Raw genomic sequence first — 22,193 nt, 5'->3', positions numbered from 1 at the left:
AGATGAGTTTTCAAGTTTTAAATGCTCTCTTTTATGTTTTAAATACAATCTTCTCGCATCCTCAAAAAGAGAAAATACTCTTTTAAAAAGACATAATCAAGTAAATAAGAAGCATACTCTTAATTAAGAGAAAACAAAAGGAAGCATATGGGAAGTACGCTTCTTTTGAATTTTGGAAGCGAGAAGAACTTAGCTTCCGAAGCGAGTTTCCGGGGATGCAAGCTTCCCATCCAACTAGAAAAACTCCGGTAACTAAGGAGAAAACACTCATTTAGGTAAAAAGTAATCACCTAAGTAAGTAGTGTACTCTTAATTAAGAGGAAATGCATAAAAAGCATATGAGAAGCGTGTGCAAAGTATTTTTTTCTCCTAAATTTGGGAAGCGAGAAGTATTTAACTTTTGATGCAAGGTCCACTCATTGCATTTAAGGATTTTAAGACATAAGAGCGTAAACAATTACAGCAATTGGATTATCATCTTTAAGGTAAGGGAGAAAAACAGCCATCCAAAGCCGAAATGAATATTGGGGACCTTCCCAAACCTGAAAATAGTCCGGCCAGCGCACCAAATATGTCATGTAGAAAGCATTTTGAACTGCCATAGTTCGTCAGATTCAGAAAAGTATGAGAAAAATGCACTGGTCCATAAGAAGAGAAAAATTTTGAAACGCCAGAATAGAAGGAAACGGTATATAAATATATATTTTGTGCAAGAATCGGTATATAGATGGATACCCAATTGGAATAAAATGAAGGGAATTGAGAAGACTCATGGTTTCAGAGAGATGGTCAAAAGATTGAGATGAACGAAATGCAGAAGGTCGATGCAATAAAACCTGCAAATCGATGTTAGGACTTAGGAGGAAGCCTTTTTAATTTTGCTCCTCTATCCATTTTTTTTTCTCTGTTCTCTCTTTCTGTACGGGCCACATCATAGGATGATCGAGACCGTCCAAGTGATGGAACATAGCGTAAATAGATTGTGCCCCAAAAAATCATTTCCATAGGATGATCCTAGCCCTCCGATCTATAGAGGTTTCTAGGATGATCCTACCCCTCCGATTTATAGAGGTTTCATGAAACCTTGATTGATCGGAGGGCTAGGATCATCCTATGGAAATGATCATTTGGTCACAACCTATTTATGTTGTGGCCCATCACATAGACGGTTTGGATCATCCTATGATGTGGTCCGAACAATACATTTTGAAAAATAGTAGACTATAAGGGCTTACGCCATATAAAATCTCGTTACTTATAACTGCCCGTTGCAAACCGGGGCAGGGTCCAGCCTTTATGAGAAAACCTGCAATTCAGTAATCGGACCTTCTCAAGATAGTTTCTGGAGTCTGATCGGGTTTTTAATATTTAGCTTATTATATTGATTAATTTCAAAAAAATAGAAAACAACAAATTTTACAACGAAAGTCTCTAAATTTAAGTAGTAAGTGCAAAAATTTAACAATTGAAAAAAGTGCATATAAATAGAAACTATTTTTTCACGAGAAATTATATGATGCCCGGCTGTGAAAATGTAAAGGGCGGAAGGAGACAAAACTTGCTGCCTTGGGTTTTTGAACCAAGGAAAAGTAAAAAACGGGGCTTTCCCTTGGATTAAAAATCAAGGGAGAGAGGTTTTCTCTCTCTCCGCCCTTCATTTTCACGGTCAGGCATCATATAATTTCTCTTTTTTCACATCAAAGACCTATTCACCTCAATGAAAAGAATTGTATCAGGAGTTCATTTTTTTCTTTAAACCCGACCTGACCCAAGATTGGGTTGGTTTTTAGTTGCAACCTTAGTATCTACGGCCAAAGAAAATGATCAGACAGCCATTATAGGGAGATTTTATATGGTGTGTGGGCATACAGTCCAGTATTTTTTAGCAAGTACTATAGTGAACCTATTTTTGGGGGCAACCTGTTTAACTTGAAGCTAGAGGGTGCAACTGGGTCGGATTCAACCCGAAAAAAAAAATCGTGTTGGGTTCGGGTCGGGTTGAGTTTTCCCAACCCGGAGGAGTTTGGATCGGGTTCAAGTTGAGGGATTGGGCAACCCGACCCAAGTGAACCCGACATTTTTTATCAATTTTTTTTTGTGAGCTCAGAAACTCGGGTTGGGAAAAAAGGGTTCCATAGGTCGGGTCAGGTTGACCCAACCCCGGGTTGCACCCCAACTTGAAGCCCAAGAAATGAACGATTTGGAGTAGGGGTTTCAACAGATCCACTTATGTCTCAGTAACGATCCATTCAAATCCCTTATCCGTCGAATCGAATTTGGAGTGTTCTTTGGATCCTAATTTCCGTGTCCCGGTCACAATCCATTTCAAATCGGACCGTCCATCGGAGAGTCCTAGTATGTCCTACTTACATTGTACACAATTAAAAAGTTGAAAAGAAGTTAGAATGCTTAGTCAACTATGAGTAAACCACTATGCTTTACTGGATCATAAGATACACAATATCTCCAAAATGACTCAGAGCCCTAGTACTTGCATAATGATGGAAATCCATGAATAGAGCTATTCACCAAATGGAATCCAAACAGGTCTTGTCAATGCACAAATGAATAAAAATGTGATTCTTTTTATTATTTATATTAACTAAAACTTGAAGATTGCAAATTGAGAGTGAGCTAAAATTGTGATCCAAATAGGTTGTATCTTTCTAGTTATTACGATGGAGCATGTGCAAGACAATATTTTTACCATCGACGGAATGGAGTGGCATAGTGGATTAGGGTATGGGTGAGTGACTAGTGATGGCGTGAATGGATTGGCCAAGTGGGATTAGGGTTACGGGAAGAAAATGATAGGGTTACAGGAAGAAAATGATGGAGGAAGAGGAAGAGATGTATCGATCAATGAAAATTGAGGAAAAGGAAGGTGAATCACGAAATCATAAAAATGTGAAATTTATTCGCTTTTATGGAAATACTCTGCACATAACATATGTTATTACATACTATATAAGGTTATTTTTGTAAAAATATTTCGGATCAAGACTATCCATCAGATTTTCTTTGCATGTCTATATCCGATCCTAAAAAATTTCGGATCCTATAACGAGGATCCAAAACACGTCTGCGGATCTTTCTAATATGCCCACATCCCGTCCATTAAAGTTCCAATTAGGAGTATCCATCAGACCGTCTGGATCCATCGACACCTCCCAGTTTGGAGAATCCTACGGAGATGGCCGTACAGCATTTTTGAGCAACACTGGACTGTTCGGCCACGCACCGTATAAAAACTCCATACAACGGACGTATGAAAAACTTCCGCATCGTACGTTTACTGCGATGGACCGCTAACGATCTAATATAAGTATAAACTCGTCTCCCAATCCCATCCAAACAAGAGAGGGTTTCTGCCTCGAGCGAGCGAGAGGAAATGGATCTTTTGAAGAGAGAATTGCAGAGAAAACGACAAAGCTTAGAACAAGATTTCGGAGGCAAAAAATTCTTCAAAAGATCCGAAATCGAGCAGAAGAAAATCCAAAAACTCCGCGAAGAAGAAAAGCGCGAGATCGAAGCCAAATCAGCGCTACGAGAAAAACAATCCTCAGATTCAAACCCTAACCCTAGCTCCAAATCAGACGCCCCTTCCTCCACATCCACCTCAAAACCCTCATCCAAAACCCTAGAAACCCTAAAAGAAGAACAAAAGTTCGACGATCTGGTCCTTCCCAAACAAGAAGTGATCAGACGGTTGAGATTTCTTAAACAACCGATCACTCTCTTCGGAGAGGATGATGACGATCGATTAGAGCGTCTGAAACTGACTATGAAATCTGGAATTCTCGAGATCGATAGTGATATGACTGAAGGGCAAACGAATGATTTTTTGAGAGATATTTCAGAGCTTAGAAAGAGGCAAAAAACGGGGATTTCGAGCGATCGGAAGAGGAAAAGTAAGGAGAAAGATGGGATTGAGGAGGGAGAGGGTGGAGGAGGTGGAGATGATGATTTGAGTGGAGAAGGAGGTTCTGATGGGGTGGATGTTGATAAGGATTTGAAGAGGATGAAGTCGAATTTTGATGAATTGTGTGATGAGGATAAGATTCTTGTGTTCTTTAAGAGGCTTTTGAATGAGTGGAATCAGGAGCTTGAGGATATGGGGGAGACGGAGAAGAGAACCGCAAAGGGGAAATCAATGGTCGCGACTTTCAAGCAGTGTGCGCGGTATTTGAATCCCCTCTTCAAGTTTTGCAGGAAAAAGGTATGTTTTACACTGTTTTATTAATTGATTTGTTTATTTGAATGGTAATTTTTACACTGTTTCTGAGTATGGTTGGAGTTTTAATAGGATTGAGATCTGCCATGATGGAGTTTGGTTAGCATATATAATTTAGGGCGACCCAACTATTATAAGATGCACGACTTAATAATGTGATCCTATTCTGTTTCCTATGAAAATGTGTTCTACTGAATTCATTTTTTGTTATTCAACATTTTTATGAATATTTGTGTTGGTTATGCACTTTTGCTTGATAGTGATGACCAATGCCTACATTGGAAATCAAAAGATAACACAATAACAGTAGAATTCTTGTTGGTACTTTGAGGGAAGTAACAATCTCTCTACAATTTCAATAATGGGGGGCAACAGCATCAAGTTATTAGCTGCCTACCTAAACTTCTTCAGCGTCCAGGCATCATATCACCCATACTTACTCCAACTTGTGTACAACCAGGACATTCAGAGTTCATTCTTTTAAGCACATCTGTTTGCATCTTCTGTTGTGATTTTATGGCATCTTACGCGGTCTCGCAAGAGAACTTTATTTTCTTTAATCTTATTTCTTTCTTCTTTTACACTTCTATACATCGTGGGTGTGATGGAATTGTTGGATCTATATTTCCACTGTGAGTGTGGTGTGAGGAACACATACAAAATGAATTAGGCTAAGACAAGTACACACAATACATTGTGTAGTGGTGATAGGACCATGAGACATGCTGCTGCTTAAATATTTAGCCCATATGCGTGGTACTTCAATATTTAGCCCATATGGTTTGTCTAAAAGGAATCGGCTTTGAAGATTTCTTTTTTCTTTTTTGAAATGGTGAATTTTTTTTTGAGGTAATAAAAAGGCTCTTGACCAAGAAGGTCGGGACTACAAGGAAAACATGACAGAGAAGGTCGTTACTATAAAGGAAACACAAAGAAAACCAAAAGTCTACAAGAACAACAATAATCAAGGAAGTAAAAAATTGAAGATCTCTAGCGACAATCTATCCACTTTTAACACGTGCAAGGTGGTCTGCCTCTCCATTAGCTGACCTCCAACACATGCTAGAAGCGGGCTGGGTGACCCTCCGCGCGATCCATGATCTCGTCTAAGATCTTTGAGAATCTTCAATGGTGAGGGTGCCTCCCATCTAACCATCTTATAACGTTGAGGGAGTCTCCCTCCACAATAAGATTATTCAAATCTCCTCTGGTCGTTGATCTAATGCTCTGAAGAATATTCCTCACTTTTGCCTCGTTAGTCCTTCATTCGAATAGGCCCAAAAAAAACCCATTTGGTCAAGCCAGTCTTACCTTTAAGAAGACCTCCCTAGAGCCGTCAAAATTTAATTTCAACCAACCTGGGTAAGGGGGATCTGACGCAGAGCTGCTAGACTTGGAGCTCAGAATCAGGTTGCTCGGTGAATAAAGGCAGGGCTATATTCGTCATTTCAAGTTAGAGGGGCTGTCACTATCATTTTATAACAAAGGGTTATGGACATTTAAGGGGCACTTCAGTCGTTTCGGTTTCTTTTAGCCTAGCATAAATACCAATATGGTATTAGGATTAGGGATCTTTTACACATGTCTGAAGAAGAAGGAAGAAAAATTGTGAAGAGGAGGAGCTTGCTCAGAACCCTCTGTTAAGGAGATCAGGAGCAGGTATCGAGTGCACGTCCTTCCCTGAATCCTCTTTATCTTTTCACTTGTTGCATGCAGGCTTCAACTTAAATTCAAGGAGATCAGGAGCAGTTATCGAGTGTATGTCCTTCCCTGAATCCTCTTTATCTTTTCACTTGTTGCACGCAGGATTCAACTTCTGTTGCCTTCTCAACAGAAGCTTCTTTTGAATTAGTCTTCTTCCTTGAATTTTTTAATTCTCTTTTGATGGAGTGAAGCCATGGTTATCCTGTGATTATTAGATTACTGAGTTGTTCCACAATAAAGGCCTTGTATTCACAATTGAATGAAATCAATGTCATTTTGTCTATTTCTCTTTGAGATTCAAAAGACAACTGATCAATAACTAGCACACAGATTTGTTAAAACACACACAGCAAAGCCCTCTTGACAGATCTTGGTCACTGAACTCTTGGTCACATGGAGTTCGGTCATGCTGGTTGATACTCTTCTCAGTGAAACTCTGAGAAGTTTGAGTTTCAGGTCAGGGTGAGATCTTAACTACCGGTTGAATATTCCATTGTTAGCCTTTCATGGGGTTGGTATGGCTGCGGGAGAAAATTAGCTGCATCCCATAAGATCTATGTTTACATCATTTGAATTTGGGATGTGGCGAGAAGGTACCACATCGTGCAGCCCATTGGAGTTGGTCATGGCAACACAGCCCATCATCTACTAGAATCTTAAAAGATGGAGAGTCCTCAGCCATGACTCCCTTTCTACACTTGAATGGTGTGGGATCCTTATCCCCTTGTATTGATGCTTCCTATCTAGCTGGTACAAGGAAGAAAAATAAAAAAAGGCTGCTCAGAAACTGTTTGTAGTAATGCCAACTAGAATGCTTTGCGACCGACAAAGATGCCCCTAGTCCCTTGGTAGAACTTGAACAACTAAGTGTGAAGGATAGTAAAAATGTGGAAGGTATAGTTCTGTGCATTCATTCACGTGCCAGTAAATTCATGAGCTTAGTCCCATCTTTGAATTCTATTTCTACAAGTGACATAAAGAGAGGGGATTGGAAAATGGGTCACAATGACACATGTTAACCCAATTGGTTATTCCTACAGTTACTTTTTTTTTTGAAGCATTACTCATTGCCTTGCCTACAATTAGTTGAAACACATTATGGAAGTTAATGAGAGTGTTTGGTTTGGGCATAATATAGTTGGCTCTTAATCAATAATAAACCTGAGCAAGCAATTAGAGTCCAACAACAGTATTCACTTGAAATCCTACTTGGAGTTAAAATATGTCTTTCGTCTCTAGGTGGAATATTATTCTCAGCTACACCTTTTTTCAATCTTCAATTTAAATGTGCTTGAGCACTTATTCATTTTTTTTTTTTTTTTAAAGATACCTATTCAATTTTGTTTATGTCACATTAATGTCGGTTTTCTCCTTGAGTGGCTGTTAAGAATTGCACGTGTAGATGGTGGGTGTTTAGCATGAATTTGTGGCCATGTTGCTTGATCTGACAGCTCGACAAGAATCTGAATATGAACCAATTACACTAGCATTTACAGGTATAGATAACACGATACACTCAAAACACCCCGCCAACTCTTGAGCTTTGCTTCCGCCCCTACTCTGCTAACATTCTGCGTCAGGATCATCTAGGGGCCCTTTATCACCTCTCGATCCTTGCTCGCACAAATCTCCCTTCAACAACGTCTCATATCTATAGCCAAATACATCTTGAAGCAAGGAATGATCCTCGAAGATGTAGAGATGGCGCTTTTGACTACGTTCTTGGATAAGCCTGCCGACGCATTAAGCCGAATGTCCGCACTCAATACACTATGAGTGGAATAAAAGGTGAATATGCATCTTGCTTTACTTTTGAAAGTCATACACTTCTTTGATTGAGGGTCATCCCAAACTGGGCTCTGACTATTTTTTATTTGAGATGAGTTCTTGTTTAGGGCCAACAGACTGTGTCTACCCAGTTCCTCCCTTAGAGACTTTGTTTTGTGGGAGCTTCATGTTGGTGGTGCTATTAGACACTTCGGTAGAGATAAGACAATTACCACAGTAGAAGATCGATTCTACTGGCCTACTCTCAAATGAGATGTAGCTAGGGTCATTAGGCAATGTCGCACTTGTCAATAGACCTGGCAAAAAGTGACCCGGACCCGCGGGTCAACCCGGCCCGCTCGTAATTTCCAGGTCCGGGTCACTAAATCATGACCCGTTTTATAATGACCCGTGGGTCCACCCGGCCTGTAAAAACTGGACTGGGCCGGGTTGACCCGCGGGTGCCTGTAAAAAAATGGAAATTGTTTTTATTGGAAAGTTATATATATAGGCGCCAGCTGTTTTGATCATTCCCAAACATTCCTAAACGTCTTTTACCTTCCCCAAAAGTTATAATGAAAATCTCTTCCCATTGGCCAATAAACCACCTATATTATAGATTTATAGCATGTGGCAGAGGACCTTTTACCTCCCCCAAGCACCTTTTACCATTCTCAAACGTCAAATCGGGTTTCTTGGTATGAGGTAACTGACATGTGTCACTTTTTCACAGCGTAGGAAGGAGAAGAAGATAAGAAGGTATATAAATACCAATATAAATGTGACACATGGCACTTTTTTGTGGAATTGGTATCTGCACTCCCATTTTAACTCTTAAAAAATAAAACAACAAATATTCTTTGGAAAAATACGGGTGACCCGCAGGTCGACCCGGCCCGTACGGGCCGGGTGCAGGTCCACGCTTAGTGACCCGTAAAATTTTACGGGTAATTTTGACCCGGCCCGTTTGACCTGGACCCGTACAGGCCGGGTCAAACCCGCCCTGCCCCGCCCGTTTGCCAGTTCTACTTGTCAAGTAGCCAAACAGAGGAAACAAAACATTAATTTATATACTCCTCTGCCTGTACCTTATGCACCATGGCAGGATATGAGTATGGACTTCTTTTTGGCCCTTCCTAGAACTTTATGGGTTCACGACTCCATGTCTTTAGTTTCCTATCTTTTCTCCAAAATGGCCCATTTCATCCCTTGCGAAAAGACCCTTGATGACGCTTTGAACATAGCAAAACTTCTGTTTAGGGAGGTTGGTCGGTTTGGATTGCCTAAAATCATAATATCAGATCGTGATCTCAAGTTCACCAGTTATTTTTGGAAGATATTGGGGCGAATATTAGGTATCAAGCTTCATTTTTTTTCGACATTGCATCCCCAGACAGATGGTCAGACCGAGGTCATTAACCGAAGTCTTGGGGATCTTTTGAGGTGTCTTATTGGTGACTGTGTTTCTAGTTAGGATCAGGTCCGTCCTATGGCTGAGTTCACCTACAATAGCTCAGTCAATCAGTCTACAGGTTCAGCCCTGTTGAGATAGTCTTAGGTTATCAGCCTAAAGCCTAAGAAATCCGTAGATCTCATTCGTATTTCACCAGACTCTAAGCCATTCGAATCAGCAGAATCCTTTGCTCGGCACATTCATGAATTGCATGTTGAAATCAGAGGAAAGATATCTGTTAGCAACTAATATTACAAAACTTTTGCAGATGTACATCACAGGTTTCAGGAGTTCAAATAATGTGACATGGTAATGGTTCCCATCATACCCGAGCGGTTCCCTAAGGGCACCACATCGAAACTACATGCCCGAATTGTTGGTTCATTTAAAGTATTAAAGAAGATTAGTGCCAATGCATATGCCCTCGAACTACCCAGAATCAGGCATCGATGACACTTTTAATATGGAGGACCTAGTATCTTTCAGGGAACAACCTGTACCCGTTCTTTTTGTACCCTTCCAAATCACATGTTTCAGACCTAATCCCTCCTCCATTAAGTTCTTTCACTACTGGATCAATTCATGGTAACGGAGCTACCACATCAAATCTGCCCACTTCCTTGCCACTACTACCCCCATCTCCTTTACCACCTCCACCTCCATTCCGCCAGAAAAGATAGGAAATTGAGGACATCCTTGATAAGAAATTATCACCACCCATTCTAGAGGTTACCAAAAATTCTTGGTGAAGTGGCGTGGACGACCATAGACAGAGTGCACTTGGATCATGTCAGAGGAACTTCAGCGTTGCATCCCCGATTTGTACGAGCGGTAACTGAGTTTTACATCACTAGTGGTGAGTCTCTCCAAGCCGGGGAGAGTTGATGAGGACATCCAACTAGGATTTCGAGTATACCAGCGTAGATGGAGGCGTCAACAGCGAGCTATTACCTCCATTTGGTTTGATGATAGAATAAATATAGATTTTTTGGTGAACGTCTCACTTTTTTACAGGGTGTGACTCTTTACAGATTCCCTGGTGTGAAATCAACTACTACTTGGTGTAAGATTTGAGGATTTTGCGTCAAGCAACGTATTTCTCAATCACTTCTCTCCTCTTTCAATCTTCTTTCTTTCTTGAATTTCTAATTTTAAACTCTCTACTTGATCTAAATCCATTCTTACAACCTTGAATCTTTTTTTTCCTTCTAATCTTCTTAACCTCTTTTTTTCTCAAAAAATACCAAAATGCCCTTCTTCCCAATTTGTCAAATCCACCCTAAATTGAAACTAGATTTCACAATTAAAGTTTGGACGGTTCTTTTTGTCTTTTAAAAGCTTATTGCTACCTTTAATTGGTTGCATTAAAGCCTAAATCCATAAGATTCCTAAATTTTAATTTGATTGCAGGCTTCTACATGATTGAGTGGAATTCTTCCCACTTGGGGGAACTAATGTAATCCATCATCCATAGATTTTAGTTTATTTAGTCTTTTTTACGGGAGACTTATTAGTTCTTTTTTAGGATTTATTTCCCTTTTTTAGTTATAATTTCTATCCTTTAGATGTGGAGCCCCACCTTTCGTTCCCTTTTCCCATGGTCCATCATCACTTAAACCCAAGCCCAAACTATCGCCCACCGTCAATTAACCCTTTCTGGGTTAAGTGATCCATCATCTATAGATTTTAGTTTTTCATTCATGAGCAAGGTTTTAAATTTCGACCTAAATCAAAATCGATTAAATTCGAAATGTTATATTATTTCGATATCAGGGATTTCGCCAAAAAATCTGGAATTTGTTAATTATTTAATATATAAATTTCGGGCGAAATTTCAGGGGAGGATAAAATAATACTTTTTTTTTATGTCGTTGGATTTCGAATGAAATACCGAAATTTCGGCAAAAATTTCGGTTTCGGTGAGTACCGAAACGCATTCCGAAACCAAAATTTAAAACCTTGTTCATGAGAAGACTTATTTAGTTCCGTTTTTGTAGGTTTTATTTCTCTTTTTAGTTATACGTTCTATCCTCTAGATATGGGGGATGTCCATATCAACATATAACCCCGCCTTTCTTTCCTTTTACCCATCACCCACCATCACTTCAAACCCAAGCCCATACTATGGCCCACGATCACTTAAGCCTTCCTTTATCCCATTGGTTCCCTCTAGGATGAAGCCCACCGCTTGCCCAGCTACCCCCCCCCCCCACCACCACCACCACACACACACACACACACGCAAAACCACCACCACCACCCCAAAAAAAAAAACCCATCATTATCTCTCTCTCTCTCTCTCTCTCTCTCTCTCTACTTCCCTTGCTTGGCCCTTCTTCCGTCTCTTGGCTTCCATCACTTCTGTCGCCACCCTTCTCCCTTCTCACATCCTTTTCCTCCTCCATTTATTCTTCTGTCCCTCACTTCTCCTTGCCCTTTTCTCTCTCACCCCCAAGGTTGAGTTCATAAGCCACCCCCTTCTACGCATGTCTTTTTCTTTTCTTGATCTTGATTCTCTCTCTCTCTCTCTCTCTCTCTTTCTCTCTCTCTCTCTCTCTCTCTCTCTCTCTCTCTGTTGTGAATAGCCCTTATTTCCCTCTCTCTGGCTTGCCCTCTTCTTCCTCTCAAACATTGCCTGTAGCAGATGATCTATGCACAATGCGTTGCTGGCCCTTTTAAGTATTGATTCTATTTCCCCCTTATTTTCTATATCCTACTTCCCCATAATCTCACCCTTTGAACCTTCCCATTTCCTTTCTACATAGCCACCCCGTTTCGATCAATCTTTACACCCCGCTTTAACTCAATCCACCCTAAGTCACCCATGCACCCCTGATCCTTTCATCAACCATTGTTATTTAGGCCTTAGACAGTTTCTTTAGATATCCAATTTCTAGGTCAGATTTGTTTGAGATCTGATTTTTATTCATTACATAGCTATTCTCTTTTGAAAACTATTGCATGAAGCAGGATTTGGATGAATTTAGTTTCTTTGATGGTTGATCTCTTAAGCTTAGCATTTCTTTGAAAATCTTTATTGTATTTTATGATTTACGTCTGTTTATGCTGTTTTGGAAATGCATGTTGCTGCTTTATTGAGTTAAAACCCATAGATTGCTCTTAAATTACCAGAAAGTCATCCATAAACCTATAGGTTTGCACCGGTTTTATAGTAAACCCACAATAAATTTCGAATGCATTCTCTAAGTGGAAGGAGCTCTTTAAGTGTGTTATATTGGTGTTAACTACCAGGTCTGAGATAGTTAGCAAAGTGGGTTCGAGCTTCTTAAAGCTTCTCAATAAATTTCCAACAACTTATTATAAGCCTGATCCAACGGCCGTAACAAAAGTTATGGTCATGTGAAGTTTTGACCCTCCTAACTGCCTTCTTTTGACCCTGAACGTTTAGAAACTCTTCAACAGCCTGTTCTACATAGGAGTGCAACTCGGGTCGGGTTCCACCCTAAAAAAATTGGGTCGGGTTCAGGTTGAGTTTTCCCAACCTGGCTTGAGTTCGGGTTGAGGGTTTGGGCAACCCAACCCGAGTGAAATCCGGCATTTTTTCATGATTTTTTTTTCCAGCTTAAAAACTCGGGTTGGGTCGGGTTGAACTCAGGTCGGGTTGGAAAAAAGAGTTCCTCTGGTCGGGTCGAACTTCGTTGGGTTGGAAAAAAAAGGGTTCGTCGGGTTGGGTTGGGTTGGCCTCAACCCGACCCAAGTTGCACCCCTAGTTCTACATCAAATTTCTAACGTTTTCTTGTTTTACTGAGACATTGAATTTTAATTCTAAGCCAGACCCTTTGCTGTTTGAAGGTTCCTGTTATCTCAACTTGTTGTATTCTGCTTCTAGTTCTTGCTCGATTAGCACTCTAGTTGGAGCTCAACTTATAAAAACTAGTCTATAACAATAGCACTTCATAGACCTGTAGGGGCCGTTTGGATACGCGGATTTTAGAAACCAGGTTTTTAGTTTGAAAACAGTGTAAAAGAGGGTTAGAGACGAGAAGAAGCGGACCAGCCGTCGTTTTTGACTCATTTTGACTTCTCTCCCTTCTTTCCATCAGCAAGAGAGTAGAAGATCCTCCTATTTTCCTGGTTTTAGAAATCTCAGGTTGCAGGAGAGATTTTTAAAACCTGATTTAGAAACGCTACTGGGACAGCACACAGCAGCCTGATCATGAACCCTCTTTTACACTGATTTGAAACTAAAAACCTGTTTTCTAAAATCCGCTTATCCAAACGGCCCCGTAGTGTCCTTTATCCTTTCCGTTCTTGACATAAGATGGTTTTTGTGTAACTATTTTCCTAGATCCAAATTAAATCACAACCCAGAGTATTCTGTTTGTGTGTTGAAACAATTCTTATCGGATTGCAGATTCTCCCAGACGATATCCGTGAAGCATTGCTAGTGGTGGTTCAGTGCTGCATGAAGCGAGATTATTTGGCTGCGATGGACCAATACATCAAAATGGCCATTGGAAATGCACCCTGGCCTATTGGTGTGACTATGGTTGGTATCCACGAGCGTTCAGCTCGTGAAAAAATCTACACAAATAGTGTAGCCCACATCATGAACGATGAGACTACTCGTAAATACTTGCAGTCTGTGAAGAGATTGATGACATTCTGTCAAAGAAAGTATCCAGCTATGCCATCAAAGGCAGTGGAATTCAACAGCTTGGCAAATGGGAGTGACTTGCAATCACTTCTATCTGAGGAAAAGGCTGTTACCGGGAGTCAGTCCTCAGAGGAAATGTTTCGGTTAATGCTTACGGCGGCTCCGAAGGATAATTAGGTACCGTAAATGTCACTGGCGTATTTACAGATTGGCTTTTCCAGACATTTCTTCGAATCTAAATTTGTTGAAAGGATACCTTCTAAACTTACAAATTTGCTTACAGATGTCTTTTGTTAATTACCAATCTGGCTTTTATTTGATCTTTACTTTGTTTCAAATGTCTCGTGTACCGATAGATTTAGCCTCGAGAGACAAGATTGGAAAAGGGTGACTTTGTTGTATATTAAGGTCAAAACTTTTCATGGTTGCGAGGGGCTTTCGCCTTGATTTTCAAGGTGAGGTAGGGGAAGATGGTTTCCTCATCTCTGTTTGCATGAATTAGTTTATCTTATTGGTGTAATCTCTAGTTTTATTACGATAAAGTAAGAAGGTTGTGGTCATTGGGTAAACTTGATTTAGTTTTGTTAAACTTAAAATCTTAGATGTTTATCATCTAATACCTAATGAATTTGGTCCAACAAATTGCACGGATGGGCGTGCATTCGCACTGATCCAGATATTTTGGACCTAATTGCAGATGGACTATGTGCCCAAATAGCCATACGAAAATCATAGCCATCAATCTAACTATGGGTGAGATGTTGGGCCATTATGAATTCTTGCTTGGATCCATCTGACAAATCAGAAGATGGATTTTTTTTCCTTGGATTTTCCTAGATCCAAACATCATTTTTATTTGAAACTGGTATAGGCACAAATCAAGTAAGGCTATTAAGATTTTTTTTGTATAGGTTATTACTCCTAAAAAAAGAAAAGGTCTAGGTCTCAAATCAAATTACTAATTTTCCTTTTGATTTGGTCTGCCCTAAGTTCTAAATTTATACTATCTATTTTTTGATAGAAGACGTTGGCCCTCTCCACTCGAAATGTGGCACATTAGGGTGATTACAAGCGTTGATCTGGTGGGCCACCAAGCCCAAAATTCATAGCAACCACACGATCTAACCATCTCATAGTGCAATTCTTGCTTTCTGACTGGGCTTCTTAGAGCAATCTTGTTTTGCTGATGTTACTCCATACTTTACAATCCACTTTTCTAGTTAGCAGTTGAGAGCATCTTGCTAACATGATAGCGTTTTAAGCTAGTTAAGAAAGCTCAAAATCGTGGAGTGCCATTTTTGAGACAATGGAGTGCAGATATCAGATTCCAAAAACTATCAGCGATACAAAGACACATTTGTTTTAGGATTGTCCCAAACAACCACTCCAAAAGATGCTGAGTGTAACTGTGTAACATAGTAAGGATATTTTTGTGCCTTGGAAAAAGAAAGAAAGAAAATTACTTCTGTCGTAGACAAGGTAATTCATGTAGTATTTCAAATTTGGCACAAGAGGGAGGAGTGTTAGGACTTTGCTGAAAAGAGTGTATTAGTAGCAGTTCTCAATTGAAAGATAAAGAAAGAAATGAAAAGGAAAAAAGACTTGGTCTGGGTAAGGCAAAATATAAAAATCACACAACCCAATTGGTCCAACCCAATATCATCTTATCCAATAGTGTGTCCACCACACATCCAAAATCATTACCCTTTGTACATAGCACCTCTATTATCCCCCCACAGACACCCTCACTCTGTTCAACCTTCGTCCATGTCCATGGCCATGGCAACCCAAGCAACCCTCTTCACCCCCACCCTCTCCACACCAAAATCCACCACCCATAATCTAGCCCCATGGAAATCAACAGTGTCGATGCCATTCGCTAGCCCTCGATCTGTCAACTTCTCGATGTCACGGACCATGAAAGTGTCCGCCACAGAGGAGAAAACGGCCCCACCAGAGGCACCAGTGGGCTTCACCCCACCGGAATTGGACCCAAACACCCCATCTCCGATCTTCGGCGGTTCCACCGGAGGGTTACTACGAAAGGCGCAAGTGGAGGAGTTCTATGTGATCACATGGGAGTCCCCTAAGGAGCAAATATTTGAAATGCCAACTGGAGGGGCAGCTATTATGAGACAAGGGCCTAATTTGCTTAAGTTGGCTAGGAAAGAACAGTGCTTAGCCCTTGGGACTAGACTGAGGTCTAAGTACAAGATCAAGTACCAGTTCTATAGGGTGTTCCCTAATGGAGAGGTGCAATATCTCCACCCTAAGGATGGGGTCTACCCTGAGAAGGTGAATCCGGGTCGCCAGGGCGTCGGCGTGAACTTCCGATCGATCGGGAAGAACGTCAGCCCAATCGAGGTCAAGTTTACTGGCAAACAGGTTTATGAATTGTAAGGTGAGTTGATTAGTGATTGTATGTATTCGACTATTTCCAATGCTTTGTGTATGTGTATTTTTCTTTAACAAGCTCCCACAAGAACATTGGTTGGTTGGGTTCTGTAATTCTATTTGATTTCGGCAATGGTTAGTTATTAAACTTCCTTAAACTTGTATGATCATATGTGCCTCCTCTTTCTGCTCATAGTTTTTGACCATCCATTCAAAGACTCTTCTTGCTCACAGATGAGACTAATTTCAAATTGAAAAACATGATTGATTACGTATCGAACAGGAAAACAAACTGCAAAACAGAGTTCCATTTCAGTGGGAGAGAGAGATGTCATAGTATGATTTTCTCTCAACGTTACAAAAAAAGAGATTGTCTATGTAAAAACCCAACAGCAGCTAAGGATGAGATTTGTGGGCAGCCCCATGTCCATAGATGAATTTGGCTGTTCCCTCTGTGTACACTTGTGTTTCCATGGCGAGTCTGTCCATCCCAAATGAGAACAACAGAAAAGAGAGAACACTATCACTATAAAAGGAGCAAGTTAATGGAGTAGGATCTTCTTATGAGAAACAGATTTATTGGCCATAATAAAATTCAGTGTCAGGGGGAAATAGAAGAAAAAACTTACGATTTTCTGACAATTTTGCTCAAGATTGACGCCGATGCAAAAGTTTTCCCATCAAGATATCTGTTCTCCCCTTTTATCCGCCGCTTGATTCTACTGTCAAACTCTTCAGCATCCATTGTAAATGGAGAATCGGAAGCCTGCGACTTGCAGCAAGTTTTTAGCAAACTCTCTTTTATCTAATTTCTAGTTATAAAAGCAGTTAACAGAGCATCTATGGATAAGTTGTTTTAGAAATTTGATTATTAAATAGGCTGTGATGTTGATACTGAGTATCAAATGGGGAAGGAGAAGAAGGGGATTGTTTATATACCATGACCCATCCCCAAGTGTCAGCATATGAAGGAATATGAGCTGAATAAGGGACAACATCTGCACAAAAAACCCAATTAGTTTCAATGATTTGAATTCCATTTGATTTTTTCAATCATCAAAATTATAATGATTTGGAAAAACAGAGGTAGATCTTACTAACATTTGAAAACCTGTCTTAGAGTATTGTAAATACAGGAAAAAACTTCTGTGTGGCTAAAAATTCCTGCTGGCCCTGCCTGCAAACCCCAAAAAGGGAAAATATTATAAGATTGTGTATTATTCCCCATTCAATCCAATCGAAAGAGAAAAGGTCCATTGATTAGACGGTGTATAGATGGGCCTTGCATAGCACACAAATATGATCTTTATTTAGATAAATAACAGTCCTTGATAAATACCTGAGTGACAAAAATGCCACCTTCATTAAGTCTAGGTTTAACAGTGGATTCATAGAATGATTTGGTATAGAGTTGATAGCAGGGCCCTCCCTCAATGGGATCAGCAAGGTCGCCGATGATCACGTCAAAGTAATCTTCTCTGTTTTCAAGCTCAGCTCTGTGAAACAACAAATTAGACTCTCCTCACCAACAAACCTATTTAACAGTGTACACACTAAGTGCAGAGTGTATCATCTCACATCATTTAATTAGCGCAAGTGAGGTTCAAACACACTCAAGTAGCCTAATCCACAAAGAGCTACAATCATAATAAAAGAGCACTTTTTTACACCCACTTCTGTTTTCTTCCATTGGTTATGAACTATAGTTGGCACTCTCATAATTAATGCTCCATAAATTTTTAGTCTCTTATATCTTATTACTCAGACCCGGAGCCAACACAGTTCCGATGTTCATAATTTATACTCTCTTATCTCTTAATACTTCCTAAAAAATCCAGTGGTATAAGACATTGAGAACTTTCTCAAGAAACATTGTTTAAAATACATACATACAGGTGAACATTAATACTGTTCAAAGTAGATACTCTATATAATTAACATTCTTCAATCTCTCCCGTGGAATCCGTTGCGGTAGTCACAGAAGACATGGACTCTGGCATAGGCAAAAAGGGACACTCACGCCTGACAATGGCAGTAGGAGGTCGTCAAGTTGTCTTCTTTGTCGTAGGATTTTATTCTTGGAAGTGGTACGTAACTGTGGGCAACGGACGGAGTGATGAACAATACCTGTCAGGCAATTAACACTCTCTAATAATACCTAATTAAAATGTGTTCACCAACGATATTAATTATAGAGTCCCAACTGCATGTTACAAATGGGACGATGATGGACAATACCTGTCGTGTAATTAATATTATCTAATACCTTAAATAAAATGTGTTCACCAACAATATTAATTATTAGAGTCCCAACTGTATGATAAAATGTGTTCACCCTAACAATCAATAGAAGAAAGTTCTAAAAGAGAACAGAAGGGGTTTATCAGTCAATTGAAGCTTAAAATCAGTTTCCTATTAACATAAATGGCGGAGTCATTAGTGACGAAACCTGGCATCGTTAATGATGAGCTGAAGCCTGGAGTCGCAGAAGGCTTCTCTGTTTACCACAAGGTAGGACTTGCAGAAATCCACCACTTCCTGCCAGCAAAGGAAAACAAAGTAGTAAGAACCTTCAAAAATCAGATTAAAAAAACAGATGGAAAAGACAGAGAAAAGGCAGAAATCAAACATCTGTTAGGAGATATTACCTCATCAATATCACACATGATCACCTTCTCTATAGTCTTGTGCCTGAGGATTTCTCTTGCAGTGGAACCTTCACCTCCTCCCATTATAAAAATTGTCTTGGCGCTGAAAATAAAAGGTGGATTTTTTATATGTTTCACCATTCACGAAAAATTAAGATCATAGAAGATTTGGGTAGATTATGATTTAAGAATAAGGAAATACTTAGGGTGATGAAGAAGTGCTGGATGAACAAGGGATTCATGGTAGACAAATTCATCTATCTCTGCACTTTGAAGCTTCCCATCAATGACTAAAGCCTGCAACAGAATATAAAGATAAAAGCTTAGAAGGATATAGAGAACATATTTATCTTCTACAGTTATGACTTATGAGAAGTGTTTCTTTTACTTAAACAGACCTTTCCAAAAGGCTTTGTGTCCAGCAGTGCAATGTCCTGGTATTGAGTGGCCCCAGTATGCAAAATGCTGCAAAAGATAGAACTATCATTATTAGACCAATGTTTTTCTTATCTATTTTGCCGAACTATCATTATTAATGCCTTCAACCTTTTACATGACCATTAAAAAGTTGGTGTTGCAAACCAACCAGACACAATAAAACAAAACAACTTTCTTTTTTTATTTTACTTTAGAAGCTGTCATGATTATAAGCAGAACTCTAGAAAGGAAAAGTGGATGTTGCAAGACAGCCATGGAAGAGAGCTTCAACTCTTGTTCCTTTCTCAAGCCTTTTCATTTCAAAGCTTTGAATAAAGTAATGTATATGAAAGTGTTGAAAAACCAGAAGGTGAGCTTGTCATGAATTCATGATCATGAGATAGAATCTCCTAACCAAAAGATCATATACCTAAAACCCAACACTAAAACTCCTAACCAAAAGATCATATACCTAAAACCCAACACTAAAACAAGCTCTCTCTCTCTCTCTCTCTCTCTCTCTCTCTCTCTCTCTCTCTCTCTCTCTCTATCGATGTTCTACTGTTTGTCAGCCTATTCAAGAACATGAACAAAGACTGATCAGAATTTTTTCTGAAAAAAGACAATTTTTATTTGATTTTGATTTTGATTTATACTTGCCCTAAGCTCTGTTTGGATTGCAAGAAAAACCTTTCTGATGATTTTTTTTTCCTTTCCATGATTTAGAGGGAGATTATATGACCAGTCAATTTGGAGAGAGATTATCATAAAGGGGAATGTTATCAGCGCAACCATATTTTGATATCTGCACAAACCCAGCTGTCTTTTCTGCTTCAATTCGCTTGTGAGACCGTTTTGGGAAATATAATAACCTTTTGACAGCTCTTTAAATGCTAAAAGACAAGATGGGTTAGTGAAAGTATCACACTATGGTTGTGCTGATATCACTTCCCTATCATAAATTGAAGGTCTCTCCAAGTTATCTCTTTTCATGTGTAAAAAAAAAAAAGTACGAAAATTCAGAAAGATTTTCCTTTCCCAACTTTTGCATAAAATTCTTGGAATCAAAACAGGGCTACTAAAACAGAGGAATAAGAGACGGGACATTTTGATAAAAATCCCATATGATAGATATACCTATTAAGTGCAAAACACCATCTCAAATTCTCCTCAATCTCTTCTTCATACCAGCAGCTCTTCCTCCTACCTTCTCCTGCCACGTGGCCATTCCCATAAAACCCATTTCCATTTCCATTACCATTAGAGCTAGAAATATCACCCATTTTCTAGAATTCAAAAGAAAAAAGTTGAAGAAAAAAAAAAACAATGAAACCCAATGAGCCTTTCTTTTATCTTCTCAAACAAAGGGGAAGAAGCTAAGGAGGAGAGAAGAATAAGAGTGAATGTGAAAATGGTTGAGGAGTGATTGGCATTATAAGGAGGGGGTGGTGGCAGGAGAATCGATGAGTGTTATAATTTCATTGGCATGGGGAAAGGAGGAGAATTATAGTTGGAATGGATATCGAGTGGGTGCTAGAAAAGTAGAGAAGCCGCTTGGATTTTCGCAACTAAAGGAAAGGGAAATGAGATTCTTGAGGGTGATATGGTCGCGTGAAAGAAAGCTTGGTTTCTTGTATGGGTAGACAGAGAAAGATAGTTGAATGATGTTGTTGGTACGTGGTAGTGTTCGATGGTGAGAGTTATGATGGGCATTTCTGAACCATCTCAATATCTCATTTCTCCTTTGAGAGAGAGAGAGAGAGAGAGAGAGAGAGAGAGAGAGATTGTTTCTATTCTTAAGCAAGGTAGGAAAAGATTAAGGAGATTTTATAGGACCCACTTGGATGATCCAAACTGTTCATTTTTGTTGGGCCAAAACGTAAATAGGTTGTTCCTATAGATCATCTTCACAGGATGATCCTAACCCTTTTGAGCTTCCTCATAAATAAGGATGAGAAGGGAGAGTAAATATAATTTTTACTTCTTACTACAATTTTACTTGTGGAGTGACATCATTTTACTTTTCTTCCACTTCTACTTGACTAGTTTTTATACGGTGTGTAGTCCAATATTTTTCAAAAAGTACTGTACGGCCCACTTCATAGGATGATCCAAACCATCCATTTGTTGGGCCTAAATCCCTCCCGTCTATAGAGGTTTCCATGTGCAATCCCTCTATAGATCGGAGGGTTGGGATCATCCTGTGGAAATGATATACCATATAAAATCTCCACTTGACATGCATCCAAATGGCCCTTCCTATTCTCTCTATCTAATTTTTTATGTTCTTTATATGCCTATAAAGGTTAGGAAACATTTTATATCTTAGTTCATGGCTTCCAAAGTGGCCTTAAAGTTCCATTTACAAATAAGATCAACTTGGAACACAAAAAACAACACACGATGTGCACATAGAGTGTGACCTTTCAAATGTTCATTTAATTGCTACAAAGAAATTTACAGCCATGTGGTATTTAACAACTGTAGAGAAATTTACATTTACCAGTACTTAAATAGCTTAAGAGAACTTTATATTTATAAGATTTTAAATAATCTTGAGTGTCACCCATGTTCTCTCCAATTATATAGATAGAGATTTGTAAGATAATTTCGCGGAAAGCCATTTCAAGGCTCACTTTTGCAGGAGAGAACAGTCACTTCAAATGAATTAAATGAATAAGACAATCAATCTGCTAGGATGTGGTTGTTCTCTACTGCAAAAGTGAGCTGCTAGATTGCTTTCCGCAAAATTACCTAGCAAATCAGTATAAATTAATAGGGCTCAAATTTAAACACAATTTTGATTCCGATAATAAGTTTTGGATTCGAAATCAATTCTCAAAATCCAATTACACTGTTTGTTATGGATTTTTTAGCACAGATTGTGAGCCAAAACTGATTGTTGGGACTCAAAACGAATTCTTGAAATCCAAAATAAACAGCGCCTAAATCTACTTA

At 39.3% G+C, this 22,193-nt stretch overlaps 3 protein-coding genes across 3 annotated transcripts; 2 read left to right on the top strand and 1 right to left on the bottom strand.

The window, feature by feature from the left end:
• Window positions 1-3,338: 3,338 nt before the first annotated feature.
• LOC143845741 (splicing factor Prp18 family protein) lies at window positions 3,339-14,114 on the top strand. Its single transcript, XM_077354151.1, has 2 exons — window positions 3,339-4,219; window positions 13,534-14,114. The coding sequence occupies exons 1-2, from the start codon at window positions 3,392-3,394 to the stop codon at window positions 13,951-13,953; spliced, it is 1,248 nt and encodes a 415-aa protein (XP_077210266.1). The 5' UTR covers window positions 3,339-3,391; the 3' UTR covers window positions 13,954-14,114.
• A 1,341-nt stretch (window positions 14,115-15,455) lies between these two features.
• Window positions 15,456-16,328, top strand: LOC143845743 (photosystem I reaction center subunit II, chloroplastic-like). Its single transcript, XM_077354153.1, has one exon. The coding sequence runs from the start codon at window positions 15,544-15,546 to the stop codon at window positions 16,174-16,176; it is 633 nt and encodes a 210-aa protein (XP_077210268.1). The 5' UTR covers window positions 15,456-15,543; the 3' UTR covers window positions 16,177-16,328.
• Window positions 16,329-16,414: 86 nt separating this feature from the next.
• LOC143845742 (thermospermine synthase ACAULIS5-like) lies at window positions 16,415-20,879 on the bottom strand. The gene is made up of 10 exons (XM_077354152.1): window positions 20,373-20,879; window positions 19,217-19,283; window positions 19,021-19,115; window positions 18,819-18,921; window positions 18,620-18,708; window positions 17,510-17,666; window positions 17,272-17,347; window positions 17,110-17,168; window positions 16,800-16,936; window positions 16,415-16,651 (listed from the first exon to the last, which is right to left on the bottom strand). Exons 1-10 carry the CDS (start codon window positions 20,516-20,518, stop codon window positions 16,567-16,569), a joined length of 1,014 nt encoding a protein of 337 aa, XP_077210267.1. The 5' UTR covers window positions 20,519-20,879; the 3' UTR covers window positions 16,415-16,566.
• Window positions 20,880-22,193: the final 1,314 nt, after the last annotated feature.

The sequence above is a fragment of the Tasmannia lanceolata genome, unplaced genomic scaffold (assembly GCF_043159265.1).
Source record: "Tasmannia lanceolata isolate RefF3 unplaced genomic scaffold, GAP_Taslan_0.1 ptg000015l, whole genome shotgun sequence".
NCBI classification, from domain to species: Eukaryota; Viridiplantae; Streptophyta; class Magnoliopsida; order Canellales; family Winteraceae; genus Tasmannia; species Tasmannia lanceolata.
This window is presented reverse-complemented; position numbering and strand designations above follow the sequence as displayed.

Bases quoted from the DNA above. Each gene is read 5' to 3' on its own strand.
- LOC143845741 (XM_077354151.1), top strand. From the start codon at position 3,392: ATGGATCTTTTGAAGAGAGAATTGCAGAGAAAACGACAAAGCTTAGAA. The intron at 4,220-13,533 runs GTATGTTTTACA...ATCGGATTGCAG, and splicing joins TCAAGTTTTGCAGGAAAAAG to ATTCTCCCAGACGATATCCG.
- LOC143845743 (XM_077354153.1), top strand. From the start codon at position 15,544: ATGTCCATGGCCATGGCAACCCAAGCAACCCTCTTCACCCCCACCCTC.
- LOC143845742 (XM_077354152.1), bottom strand. From the start codon at position 20,518: ATGGGTGATATTTCTAGCTCTAATGGTAATGGAAATGGAAATGGGTTT. The intron at 18,922-19,020 runs GTATTTCCTTAT...TTTTATTTTCAG, and splicing joins GCACTTCTTCATCACCCTAA to CGCCAAGACAATTTTTATAA. The intron at 16,937-17,109 runs GTATATAAACAA...TGCAAGTCGCAG, and splicing joins ACACTTGGGGATGGGTCATG to GCTTCCGATTCTCCATTTAC.